The sequence below is a fragment of the Neophocaena asiaeorientalis genome, unplaced genomic scaffold, assembly GCF_003031525.2.
Source record: "Neophocaena asiaeorientalis asiaeorientalis breed wild unplaced genomic scaffold, Neophocaena_asiaeorientalis_V1.1 scaffold747, whole genome shotgun sequence".
Lineage (NCBI taxonomy): Eukaryota > Metazoa > Chordata > Mammalia > Artiodactyla > Phocoenidae > Neophocaena > Neophocaena asiaeorientalis.
Window position 1 is genome coordinate 107,224 of NW_020172132.1, and position 13,447 is coordinate 120,670.

At 41.2% G+C, this 13,447-nt stretch overlaps 1 protein-coding gene and 1 long non-coding RNA gene across 15 annotated transcripts in view; one reads left to right on the forward strand and one right to left on the reverse strand.

Annotated features, from left to right (window-relative positions):
* The window catches only part of TECTA (tectorin alpha), an 86,486-nt gene extending 82,791 nt beyond the window's left edge, over positions 1-3,695 (forward strand). For 13 of the 14 annotated variants that reach the window (XM_024751864.1, XM_024751899.1, XM_024751890.1 and 10 more), the window contains 3 exons: positions 786-873; positions 1,181-1,297; positions 2,913-3,695. In XM_024751864.1, coding sequence (XP_024607632.1) covers positions 786-873; positions 1,181-1,297; positions 2,913-3,013 — 306 coding nt within the window. In that variant the 3' untranslated portion in view covers positions 3,014-3,695. The remainder of the gene's footprint in view (positions 1-785; positions 874-1,180; positions 1,298-2,912) is intronic. The other variant, XM_024751885.1, reaches the window with a different exon arrangement.
* Positions 1-13,447, reverse strand: part of LOC112404123 (uncharacterized) — a 56,238-nt gene that overhangs the window by 808 nt on the left and 41,983 nt on the right. The gene's annotated exons all lie outside the window — the stretch shown is intronic.

Below are 13,447 nucleotides of genomic sequence, written 5' to 3' on the forward strand. Positions count from 1 at the left end.
CCTGTGCTCTGTAGGCTGTTTAGCAGCATCCCTGGCCTCTACCCAGTAGACCCCAGTATCACCTGCTCTCCACTTGCAACACCCAAAATGCCTCCCGACTTTGCCCAGTGTCCCTCGGGGGGCAAAATTAGCCCTGTCTGAGAACCAATATGCCAGAGTCAGGCCACCCGCATCTGAGGTGAGCGATGGGGCCAAGCTCCCCTCCACCACAGAAGCAAACTCCCGGGTTCAGGATACGCTTTATCCAGGTGTCCTTTAGACAGGGATTATCCCACAGGTCGTCCAAATCCACACCCAGGCCTGAGGCTCTGGAGGGGCTGGCGGGATGAGGTGACAAACCAATCATCTGGTCCACGCCAGGCTTACATCCCCACCACAAGAGGCTACGTCCCTAAGGTTTTACTGCACTAGTACCTCGTCCCTCACCTTTAACACTGCAGCTTTATGCTCGCCCCATGTTGGCCGAATCGAGATGAGAATTATGGTCAGAGCTACTTACAGATGCTGCTGTGTACATTATTGTCTGATCTGATACAGGATCCTCCTCCCTGGGAAGGGAGCCTCTTTGAATCTAATTCTGGTGTGGAGAATATATTTAATTCTGTTCCACATAAAGCCCCGAGTCCCAGTGGGCTCAGTGATCAAGAATGGATTGATTCTAATTAATCTGAGCTGCAGTAGTGCTCCAGGCTGAGCCACTGCCTCTTTTGGAGGTGGAAACGTGGTGAAGAATAAGTTATCAGCTTAATTGTGTGAAAATTTCCCTCCGGTGTTCTGTCTTTCAGAATTGCCCTCAAAATTCCAGGATTGCCACAGATTACACCAAGGAACCTAAAGAACAGATCATTTCGGTGGGACCTATTAGGAGAAAAAGTATGTATGTTCCCTAAAATACACTATAAGTGATTAAAACAGTGGGATTTGAAGGCTCGGGCTAAGTCTGGGGTGTGTTTCGCCTACTATGTGAATCTGGTGAACAAGGAGCTTGAGGATGCCAGTTTGGGGACCCCAGTTTGAGAAGCCTGCCCGCTTCCATAATGAAATCTTTTCACGGACTATTAAAAACTCATGACAGTACCGGGATTTTTTCCTTCCACTCCTCTCTTTAAGGCCTTGCCCTTAGATACGAGTTGAAGAGCTGGACTGTCTGCAGGTAACTTGTCCAGCGGCTCTTTTTCAGGGCTGGACTGGTGTGAGGACAACGGAGGGTGTGAGCAGATCTGCACGAGCCGGGTGGACGGGCCTCTGTGCAGCTGCGTGACGGGGACCCTGCAGGAGGACGGCAAGAGCTGCAGAGGTGAGCACGACTCCCGTTCAGGGCCGGCAGCTGGGGACATAGGAAGTTCTTGACCCTGAGAAGGAGACAGTCCTATGAGGCCCACTCGGTCAGCAACTGATCTATGAGACTTCCAGAAAGTAAGAAGGAGAGATGAGGAAAACGCCCAAGGAATTCTAGCATCATTTTGGTTTTTTTTTTTAAACCTTTTGGTCCCTGCTCTTTTATCTAAAAGATAAAAGTGATTTTTTTTCAATATCTTTATTGGAGTATAATTGCTTTACAATGTTGTGTTAGTTTCTGCTGTATAACAAAGTGAATCAGCTATATGCATATGTATATCCCCATATGCCCTTCCTCTTGCGTCTCCCTCCCACCCTCCCACAGCTCTAGGTGGTCGCAAAGCACGGAGCTGATCTCCCTGTGCTATGCGGCTGCTTCCCACTAGCTATCTATTTTACATTTGGTAGTGTGTATATGTCAATGCCATTCTCTCACTTTGTCCCAGCTTACCCTTCCCCCTCCCCGTGTCCTCAAGTCCATTCTCTACATCTGTGTCTTTATTCCTATCCTGCCCCTAGGTTCATCAGGACCATTTTTTTTTTGTTTTTAGATTCCATATATATGTGTTAGCATATGGTATTTGTTTTTCTCTTTCTGACTTACTTCACTCTGTATGACAGACTCTAGGTCCATCCACCTCACTACAAGTGACTCAATTTTGTTTCTTTTTATGGCTGAGTAATATTCCATTGTATGTATGTGCCACATCTTCTTTATCCATTCACCTGTCGATGGACACTTAGGTGGCTTCCATGTCCTGGCTATTGTAAATAGAGCTGCAATGAACATTGTGGTACACTTCTCTTTTTGAATTATGGTTTTCTCAGGGTATATGCCCAGCAGTGGGATTGCTGGGTCATATGGTAGTTCTATTTTTAATTTTTTAAGGAACCTCCATACTGTTCTCCATAGTGGCTGTATCAATTTACATTCCCACTAACAGTGCAAGAGGGTTCCCTTTTCTCCACACCCTCTCCAGCATTTACTGTTTGTAGATTTTTTGATGATGGCCATTCTGACTGGTGTGAGGTGATACCTCATTGTAGTTCTGATTTGCATTTCTCTAATGATTAATGATGTTAAGCATCCTTTCATGTGTTTGCTGGCAATCTGTGTATCTTCTCTGGAGAAATGTCTATTTAGGTCTTCTGCCCATTTTTGGATTGGGTTGTTTGTCTTTTTGATATTGAGCTGCATGAGCTGCTTGTATAGATGAAGGTGATATTTAAAGAAGGAAGTTATCCAGCCATTTAAGTACCAAATATTGGCCTTAGATCTGGCCCCATGTCTACCTGGGTTGAGCTGGGACTGGGGTGTGTTATCCAACAAACAAGGTTTCCTGCAATAGCCTTGGCTGCCAGGTGTCCCTGGTACCCTCTAAGTTAGCAGGACTCTCCTAAAGGTTGGGTTAATTTCGCTTCCGTGCTGCCTGAGTCCAGGCCATTTGGAGACAGTGGGTTCTTGGCAATGAAGAAAGTAGGTTCCTTTATTGGAATGCCACAAAGATGTCTGATCCATGTCAAACAGGTATATTTTTTTCCATAGGACTTACTATGTCTCTCTCTGTTCACAGCCTCTAATTCTTCCATTGAACTTCAAGTTTGGACGCTGCTTCTCATCATGACCCAGATTTCATTATGGCATTTTGTCTATACATCAGGCACGACCTCATAATTAACTCAAGGTTGCTATATAAAGTACTGTAATTTACTTACTTCAACTCCCTGTAGGATAAAAGGTGTGTGCCCTTAAGTCAAAACCTATTTGAGATTGCCCACTGTCTCAAAGTGATGCCACCTGCCCCAAACGGTCAGGGTTCCAGAAAAGAGGGAAATGCCATGCTCCTCTTTCAAGGTATGCAACTGGGCTTCTAAAAGCCAGTTGTGGAAAACATATATCTTGCCTAAAATTTCCAATTAGTTGTCACTAGAAACGTTGGTTCGCATGAAAAACCGGTAAAGGAAAAAATTCTGGTTAGACACGTCTGTCGGAAATCTGACCAGAGAAATCTATCCCACCAGTGCTGTTTCTGTATCATAGTTTTTATAGAGAAAGGGCCTGTTGGAACGATATCGAATACTGAGAAGCGGTGATTGGAAGGTTTGACTCCCTCTAAGGAATCTCTCCGATGTTTGGAAGCATCTGACCTCGATGCGCCTGTGTTGCTCCCCTCCCCACACCCGCCGCTGTGTCCTCCAGCCCTGACGGGCCACGTGGCCACCGCATGTATTGTTTGAAGACCTGGAGAATCCCAACACCCCATCCGTCTCTTCAGACCCAAACTCTTCTCTCTCACAAATCAACCAAATCATTTTTAACGTGTTTTATGCTTAAATAAACTTTGTGTTCAATTATTCTCATTACTCCGTGGCTGGAATCACTTATCGATGGTAAGCTTTGCACACCAAATAGCATCCTCTGATTTAAAAAAAACAAAAAAACCAAAAACCCAGCAGCAGCGCCTGGAGCAGGTAGGCCCTGCTGGCCAGCGTTTTGTTAATGTGGCTATTTGTCCTGACAGAGCATTAGCAGGTTGTTTAGTGAGGTGCCATGTAGAAGAGAAGCAAGCAGCGTCCTCTTTTGTATGTGGCACAAAAAGCCCACATTTACTATAATTAACTACACAATAGAGGGCCTGGTAAATATATCCCTGGGGTGCCTCTCTTTTTAAGGTTAAAAACAAAGTAAACGCCACTTCAGGTTTATTTTGAAGTTGTTTTGGATTTAAGCTGATGGCATTTTTTTCTTTCTCTGGGAACTCTGGGCAGAAACGCTGAGCAGAAATCCTAGCGTCCTTGACCGTGGGTTGTGGGTACGACTCCTGTTGTCTTACGTATAAAAGGCCCGACATCACACTGTCACTGGGCTGAAGAAGCGGGGTATAGACTGAGTCTGCACTGAGCGGCTTTGCTCTCCCAGCCCCAGGGAGGGTCCACAAGCTCTAGCTTGGCAGTCATAGATGCTATGCGGCCAAGAGGACAACCAGTATTTATGGAGAAAAATATGCATCTGCTTCAACTTAAACATCTTAGGATCTTTTGGGGAAATGCTGAACATTGAGATGGATTAAGGAATCAAACCATCTGTTCTAGGAGAGACACAGTATCTCTTCCTCACCATGATGGAAATTGATGTCATGTACATGTTTTTTTTCACGTGAAAATCCTCAACTCCAGACTTTCCCCCACTTCAAGATCAGCAGACTTAGAGCTCCATTCTCATTTCCATAGTCTAAGGTTTAGCTTTTCACAGTCAGATTCTGAGTTGAACACAGTAACATCTCATTTATTTTTTTAACTTGATTTCCTTAGATGAATTTTAACTGAAGACATACAAGGAGGAAATGTTTTCATATTTAATAACTTCTCTTTATTGATTTTCATATCAAAGTCACTAGAAATTTCTAAAGTAAACACTATAATTGTTTTTTAGATTTTTAATTAAATCCTTTCTTACCACACTTTAATTCTTGGCCTTTGGTCTTCTCACTTGGTGGACACCTTTGTCTGTCATCAGGATAAGCTAGGTGTAGAGCCATATTAGAACACCCCAGAATCTCAGTGGCTTAAACAACAAAGATTTCTCTCTTTCTCACATCAGGGGGCTCTGATCCTTACTTCCATCCTGGGAGGGAGGTTGATGAGACTTTATTATCTTTTTTTTCTCTCAACAGAATTTATTGAACAATTTATCCTTTCCCCATGGGACTTCAGTACCGCCTTTATCATATATCAAGTTTCAACCTCTGTGGTTCTCTTTGTGAGCTCTGGATTCTCTTCCATTGGCTGATTTGTCTGTTCCTGTGTCAGAATCACATTATTACTATTATTTTTTTTTTTTGCGGTACGCGGGCCTCTCACTGCCGTGGCCTCTCCCGTTGCGGAGCACGGGCTCCGGATGCGCAGGCTCAGCGGCCATGGCTCACGGGCCCAGCCGCTCCGCGGCATGTGGGATCTTCCCAGACCGGGGCACGAACCCGTGTCCCCTGCATCGGCAGGCGGACTCTCAACTACTGCGCCACCAGGGAAGCCCTGTATCACATTATTATTGAGATATAATTGACGTATAGCATTACATCAGTTTCAGGAATATGACATAATGATTCTATATATATATATACACACTAGGAAATGATCATCACAAAAGTCTAGTTAACATCCATCACCATACACAGTTACAATCTTTTCTCCTGTGATGAGAACTTTTAAGATCTACTCTTTTAGCAGCTTTCAAATATGCAATACGGTATTATTAGCTATACTCACCATGCTGTACATTACATATATATATATATATACACACTAGGAAATGATCATCACAAAAGTCTAGTTAACATCCATCACCATACACAGTTACAATCTTTTCTCCTGTGATGAGAACTTTTAAGATCTACTCTTTTAGCAGCTTTCAAATATGCAATACGGTATTATTAGCTATACTCACCATGCTGTACATTACATCCCGAGGATGTATCTATTTTGTAACTGGAAGTTTGTATCTTTTGACCCTCTTCACCCATTTTACCATGCCTCTGGCAACCACCAATCCATTCTATGTTTTTTGTTTTGTTTTTAGATTCCCCCATATAAGTAAGAACATACTATGTGTGTCTTTCCCTGTCTGACTTATTTTATTTAGCTTAATGCCCTCAAGGTCCATCCATGTTATTGCAAATGGCAGAATTTCTTCCTTTTTATGGCTCAGTAATATTCCATTGTATATATAGACCACATCTTCTTTATTCATTCACCCATCGATGGATACTTAGGTTGTTTCCGTATCTTGGCTATTATAAATAATGCTGCTGTGAACACCAGGGTGCAGGTATCTTTTTGAGTTAGTGTTTTCATCTCCTTTGGATAAATGCCCAGAAGTGGAATTGCTGGATTGTATGGTAGTTCTATTTATAATTTATGGAGGAACCTCCATACTGTTCTCCACAGTGGCTACACCCATTTACATTCCCACCAATAAGGGATTCCCTTTTCCCCAAGTCCTCACCAGCACTTGTTATTTCTTGACACTTCATTATCTTTTGATGCTGCCAGCTCAAAACGAGGCTCTGGGGCTCACCTCAGCTAGGGGTCACACCCCAGAAGGGACACACACACTTCTGTTACCATTTCACTGGCTGAAGCAAGGTACATGGCTGGAACTAACTTTCAGAGAGGGGGAATTGTGAACTTCCCATGAAACTGGGAGGGAGGAGAACTGGAAATCTGTGGTGATGGCTGCCAGTAGTCTCTGAGCCAGTCATGCCCATCTGTATTAAAGAGAAACACATCTACAGAACTAAAAACAAACAGGTCCCTTAGCTGACTGTCTGCAAGGCAGAAGAACTGGGAGATGATCCTGACCTTTCTACTAATTTAATTCCCGGCTTGAAATAAATCATTTAAGATCACAATACCTTAACTTTCCTCTCTATAAAACGAGGACTTTAAGCTTTTTAAAAAATATTCTTAGGTTAGAAAATGACACGATACAAACATAAACCATATGATATCATATATTTAGAGAACTCCAGAACACTGCCTTCTCCTGCCACTCAAAAAGATTTGCTTCAAGGAAGCAGGGCGGGGGGATGGGGGGCTGGGGTGAGGGGGAAGCACATGTTCAGTGAAGGTGAAAATTGGGAATCTTATTAACTTGGTATTTCTCTGATATCAAAAAGAAACAACATCGCGGGGTCTGGCATTTCTGACAATTGAGAATTCTATAATTAGTTTCTTAACCAGTAGTAAGTATGCGCTCTGCTCAAAATCCTAGTGCCAAAACTTGAGAGCACCAGTTGTTTCACATTGTCTAATATTCTAGCTATTTTTAGAACCATTTGACATTTAGCGAGAGCTTGAAATCTAATAAAACTTCTTTCAACCAAGGAAATTAAGTAATTATCAGAAAATGACAATCATACAGGTTTAAAGTAATAAAGAATGACTTCTTTACTAATTCTGAATTAATTTAGCATCTACCCCATTTTGAACCTTCCGGCCTCTCTCCTTGAACTCAGGGTATTTCTACATCCTGTAGAGCAGTGCGATTTGGTCCTGGTTAGAACACGATGGTATTTTTCAGGGCCCTGATTCACGGGAATCCGCAGCACAACTCAGTGAAAAAGAAAATCAAACAGCACCCTCTAGTGTCCGCATTTTATTTTTGCATGAAACCCAAACGTATATTGAACGACACCAATCAAAATATGATTTCTCCCCCTCCTCGGAACCTTAGATGTGGAACATTACCAGAATGTAGCTCTAGAGAACACATCATATGCCAAGGACATTTCTGGAGAACAGCGTGAGATTTATTCTTATACACCCAGTAAGCATCATTCCAGGAAAATACCAGCTCTTGGTATCCCATGCAAATTTTGCCCTTAGTATCTATCTCTCTAACGTGTTGACAAAAATAGCTGTCGAGAAAAATTAAGTATCTCTTTAAAATGCTGAGAAATAAACAATGTGATCAAGAAAAGCCATGAAATATTTAGCGGTCTTTCTTTTCCCCCAGCAGAACTTGAAATGCTTTCTTATGAATCTAAAGCACAACAACCATAACTCTGGTCTGACTAATGGAAGACTCTGTTTGTGATGGTTTAATTATGTTTGCTGAAATATGACTCTAAGACAACACCTCCGTGGCAGAGGGACAGATCTCTGTCTATAGTCAGAAATAAAACACAAAGACTCATCGCTCCATGAAGAACTAGGTAATCAAGTTCTATTTGCTAAGGAAACAAGTGGAGGAAGAATGTTCTTTGTATATTTTGCAGTGTGTTTCTGTTTGCAGGTGGCCTCTGGCTTAGCTGCTGTTTCATTCATTAGCATAAAATATTGATGATGAAATAGTTTTGAAACTTAGACATTCTCTCATCAGATGAAATAACAACACCTTATGCGCATGGAGCATCTTTCATAACAAATGCTTTCCCACCCGTATTTACTATTATTCAATCCTAAATCATGCTGCATTTTGACAGAGAAATCAGAGGGAAAGCGTTAGGTTGAAGTTACAATGGCTTAAAGTACTAGCTAAGGAAAAATGCAAACCCACTCATATGTGTGCTTGTGCTTACAGGTTTATTGAGTAATTTCCAGCTTCTAATGAGACATATGAGAATGATAGCAGTGTTTTCAGCCTTTTGTGCCTTTTAAGAACAAACAAACCATGACATACCATTCTTGGTTTCCCCCACTAACTCCTGAATTTCTTTGGGGAATAGTTTAGGGTACAATAATCCACTGATATTACCCTATTTTTAGTTGGGCAAAAATATATGATTTTACTGAGAAGGATAACATTTTTAATTATTGTACTTTAGGTCTTGAAAATCTTTGCATTGGATCTATCTAGGACTCACAAAAGTTTTCTGATTTAAACACTCTATTCACATAGAAATATGCTATTAAGTTAATTATGTGTTAATCAAAGACAAAAATGCGTGGCTCCTGTACTTTCCTCTTACCTGCCACAAACATTCTCAATGCAACCAGCCGTCCTAGTCCTTGGGTGTAGTTTACGTATCTACATGGATCATTCAAATCAAGGAGTTACAAGTGTACATTCAATGATGTTCTCCATGAGTCTCTGAATTCACGACTGCAAAATGCTGTTAAGAAATGTCTTCCTCCCTGCAAAAGAGGAACTCTGCTCTCTTGAAGAGTCCTGAGCAAAAAGCAATTTGGCAAACTAATTTGACAAGGGAAAATGATGAATGATAAATGAACATAAAATGTGAAAGTGTCTAGGCGCTGTAGCAGAATATTAAAGGCATAAAGTGAGAACTGTGGATAGCACAGAACCCTTTTTTTTTTTTTGCTCTAAAAAAGCCACAGATTCTAAATGCTTACTTTGAACCTCCAAGACAGGAGTGGAAATATTCTAAATATTAATTCCAGATTAGCAGAGTCTAGAGACGCTTGGCCCCTGTAGATTGTATTCACATCTCCCATGTGTTAACATTTATTAGTTGTACTTTTGCCCTTTTGGCCCTTTTCATAAACAATTACTTTCACTAGTTAAGTTTAAGTGGAAATCAAGAACTAAGTCAACAGAGGGAGAGAAATCTTACCACATTTACCTTAAAGACCCGCCACCACCTTGGACCATAGTAAACAATTTAGCGAATGACTGCAGTGAGTTTGAATGCAAACTATTTAGGCAAATTGCCCTGAAAGCACAGGTTGCCTAAACCCTAGGGAAACGCATCTGCACGTACAACTCTAAACACTTTTAAGTTTAGGAAGAGCAGTTTACGACAGTCACAACAAATGAGGACATTGCTGTGTTCCCAGGTATTATACTCTAAAAACACAAATTCATTAGAAGTCAGCTTTCCTGGGTAGACCCCCAAAGAGGTACCCGTGACTCCTAGAAGCCAGGAGACCTCACAGCTACAGCAGTATGAACTCTTTTATATTTCCTCTCCTTTTGAGTTTTCCATACTGTGTTGGCAGCTTGAAACTACAGAACTTAAAATTGGATGATGGTTGAAATTTTCCATAATAAAATGTTGTGGAATGTATGGGTGTATTTCTAAGTCTTCTACCAAAAAGTGTCATCCTGAGGTGCCTGGATATTACAGAAACAACACAATGCCTCGTCTTTTAGTCTAATCTTAGAAGTGGGTTCTTTAAATGCCACTTCCAAAACATGAAGTGATCACTGACAATGCATGCTCCTATGGCAGCTTTATTTTTATGAACAACTGAAAATGCAAGCATTTTCACAAATTCCTACATTATTTATTCCAATCCTATTCTGGGCTTTTCCTTCTCACCAGAAGAATGTAAATGTACATAGGTTGGAAAAATGAGTGGTATAACCTTTCAGTTTTGTGAAGGTAGGACAAGATTTCACTCCAACATGTAAGAAAGTGCAGCTGACGATAGTAGAGAGAACGCAGATGGATCGGGGTTGGCCCTTACTTCTCATGGGTCCTCGAGAGAGCCAGGTTGACCAGATGCCATCAAAGGTAACTAACTTCCCCTTCCAAAAATGACAAGAAAAGGAAAGTTCTCTCTTGCTAAAACTCTTAAGCAGATTTCGTTAAAAGGTGGGAGAAAATTATCTTAATTCTCTTTCTGAGATGTTTGGAAACACTCTAAGAAGGAGACCCGTGACTCCCTCAGATTTAATTCAGTGAGTAAAAATCTAATGGGATCCAGATCCAAGAAATGAAATGTAAAGACTGGATTTTACCCTGAGGAAGAAAGTCTGAATTTAATAAAATATTCCTTCTAGACACTAAGCCGTGTAAAGGAAAGAACGAAGTGTCTTGATACAATTACCTTCTGAACAAATGCCTGTTTTAAAACAACACGAAACTGGTTATGCTGCACAAGTAAATAAATATTAAGTCCAGTTCATAAGATACATAAGAAATACCAATAATTTCCCCCTAGGATGTTGTAAAACTGTTGGCTTGGCCATTCTCTTTTGCCTAAGTCCAGTCATCAAGGACAGCTGAGGTTCCACTTATTTATACAGGTGTCTGTGTGTGTGTGTAAATGTAAGACTCCAGGATGAGTTGTAAGAAAAGACTCTCATTGTGATGAGTCTTAAAATGTGTAGTATTTAGGTCTGAGTTTTTCTTCTCTAAAATGTGAACTATTTAGCAAAAGTTCTATTTAATTTCTCCTGAGTTAGGTGAGGAATCTATTGTTCAAAATCCATTCAACTCCATTTGTTACGTTTTCAGATTCTCAAAAATTTCCATGGCTCCCTCTGCCAGCTTGTCTAGTTTTGTCACGATAACATCCAAAACCTGAGAGACAGAAAAGAAATTCTGAGGTTTTTTTCTTATGAAAGAAATATGGTCCTCTCAAACTGATCTCAAAAAAAAAAAAAAAACCCCCCTGAAAAAAAAAAAAAAAAAAAGAAAAAAGGAAAGAAAAGAAAAATTCCTATCCCTAAATATCAGTGTGTGTTTGTTTTACTTTGTTGTTGTTTTAGGCAGAATCAATGAACGGAATCAAACTTCTCTTTAAAAGTAATTTGGGGGGCTTCCCTGGTGGCGCAGTGGTTGGGAGTCCACCTGCCGATGCAGGGGACGCGGGTTCTTGCCCCGGTCCGGGAGGATCCCACATGCCGCGGAGCGGCTGGGCCCGTGGGCCCGTGGGCCCGTGGGGCCATGGCCGCTGAGCCTGCGCGTCTGGAGCCTGTGCGCCCGCAGCAGTGAGAGGCCGCAGCGGTGAGAGGCCGCAGCAGTGAGAGAGAGGCCCGCGTGCCACAAGAAAAAAAAAAAAAAAAGTAATTTGGAAAAACATATACGTTGCTCCCTTTTTCTTGTATATTCCTCAAAGCTTTGTCAGAAATGTAAGCTCATGAACCAGACACAAATTCCAAAAATGGCACTGACTTCAAATCAGGACTATAGCTGTCCTTTGCAATAAAGTGTAAACTCAATGGAAATTTAGAAGTCAGTTCATTGAGATTTAGAAGCTGCCTGTGGATTTCTCGGGTCCCCCTGAAGAGGAAACTCTCCTGCTTATTTTTTCCAGCTATCATTAGTCTTTGATGACTTGGCATGTCAATCCAGCTCATCCAAATCATGTCAGAATTGAGAAATAGTTTAAAAAGGAGCCCTGTTTACTTAACCCTGAAGATTAGAGTTTTTAAATCAATCGAAGAATTAAGACTTTTTTAAATAACCACAGTTATTATTTACTTACCGTATACCAACCCTGTGGTGAGGACTTTTCATCTATTTTCTGTATTCCTCCTAAATAATCCTAAGAAATCATTATTTTCCTATTTTATAGATGCTGGTCTAAAGAAGTTAAGTAACTTTCCGAAAGTCATTTTATTTGATTTCCCAGAATATTTGACAAAGTTAAAAGAATTATTGCAAGGCATCTTGTCTGGGCATCTTAGTAAATAAAATGCCAAATATGACAGGTTATCCATACTGTCATACTGTATACTGCTGGATACTTTATGTTATTCAGCATCACTAAGAGAGAGGTCAATCAAGTACTCTGTTGTCCTTGGAGGGTTATCATGTGGATTATCACATTTAAAAAGAATTTTAGATTTTTATGCTAAAATTAATTTTACTCTAAAATTCCACTGAACACGAATTGATTTTACTCCTAGCATAAGAGTTCAGAACACAGATTCTGGAGTCAGACAGATTCTGGGTTTGAGTCCTAGTTTCACCACTTACTAGCCAGATACATTTCACCCATTCATTCATTCATTTTTCAAATATTTATTGATTGCCTCCCTTGTACCAGGTATTGGTCTACAGCAGTAAATGAAAACTGATAAAGATGTAATTTCCAAAGGAGAAAAGTCCTATGAGAAAGCAAACAGGATGCTATGGGGGGAAATGGGGGTAGAAAATTCATTTAGATACAGTGGTCAAGTAGGTCTTCTGAGTGGTATCATTTCAGCTGAGATTTAAGGGAAAAGAAGGAACCAAGCAAGCATGAAGGAGGGGGTTCAGACAGAGGCCAGAGCAAGGGCAAGGCCCTGAGGCTTGAGAATGGCATTTGCAGGGAAGTGGAGAGCTGTTGTGGGTTGCCACACGCTATGTATGGCTGGAGAGGTAGGCAGGGGCCTTTTCAGCCATAAAAAATCTGAATTCTAAGTCAAGGGCAATTGTAAGCCACTAGAAGACTGTTAGTAGGAGAGTGGTATCATCCAATTTACTTTTTAAGAAATACTTTATCTTTTAGAGCAGTCTTTGGTTCACAGCAAAATCGAGCAGAAGCTACACAGATTTCCCGAATATCCCCTGCCCACACACATGCATAGCTCCCCCCCCATCAACATCTTACACCGAGCCGTGCATTTGTTACAATCAATGAACCTGCACTGACACATCATCATCCGCAGCCCATAGTTTACACTAGGGCTCACTCTTGGTGATGTACGCCCTGTGGGTTTTGGCAAAAGTATGATGACATGTACCCACCATTATAGTATCATACAGAATACTTTCATTGCCCTGAAAACCCTCTGTGCTCTGCCTATTTATTCCTACCAACTGCCATGAAAAAATAACTCTAAACGCTATATGGAGAATGGATTTGTAGAGAGAAAGAGAGGAAGCAGGAAAAACAAGGGACTCTTGTACAGGGCTGGGTGGTTGGCAAAAGC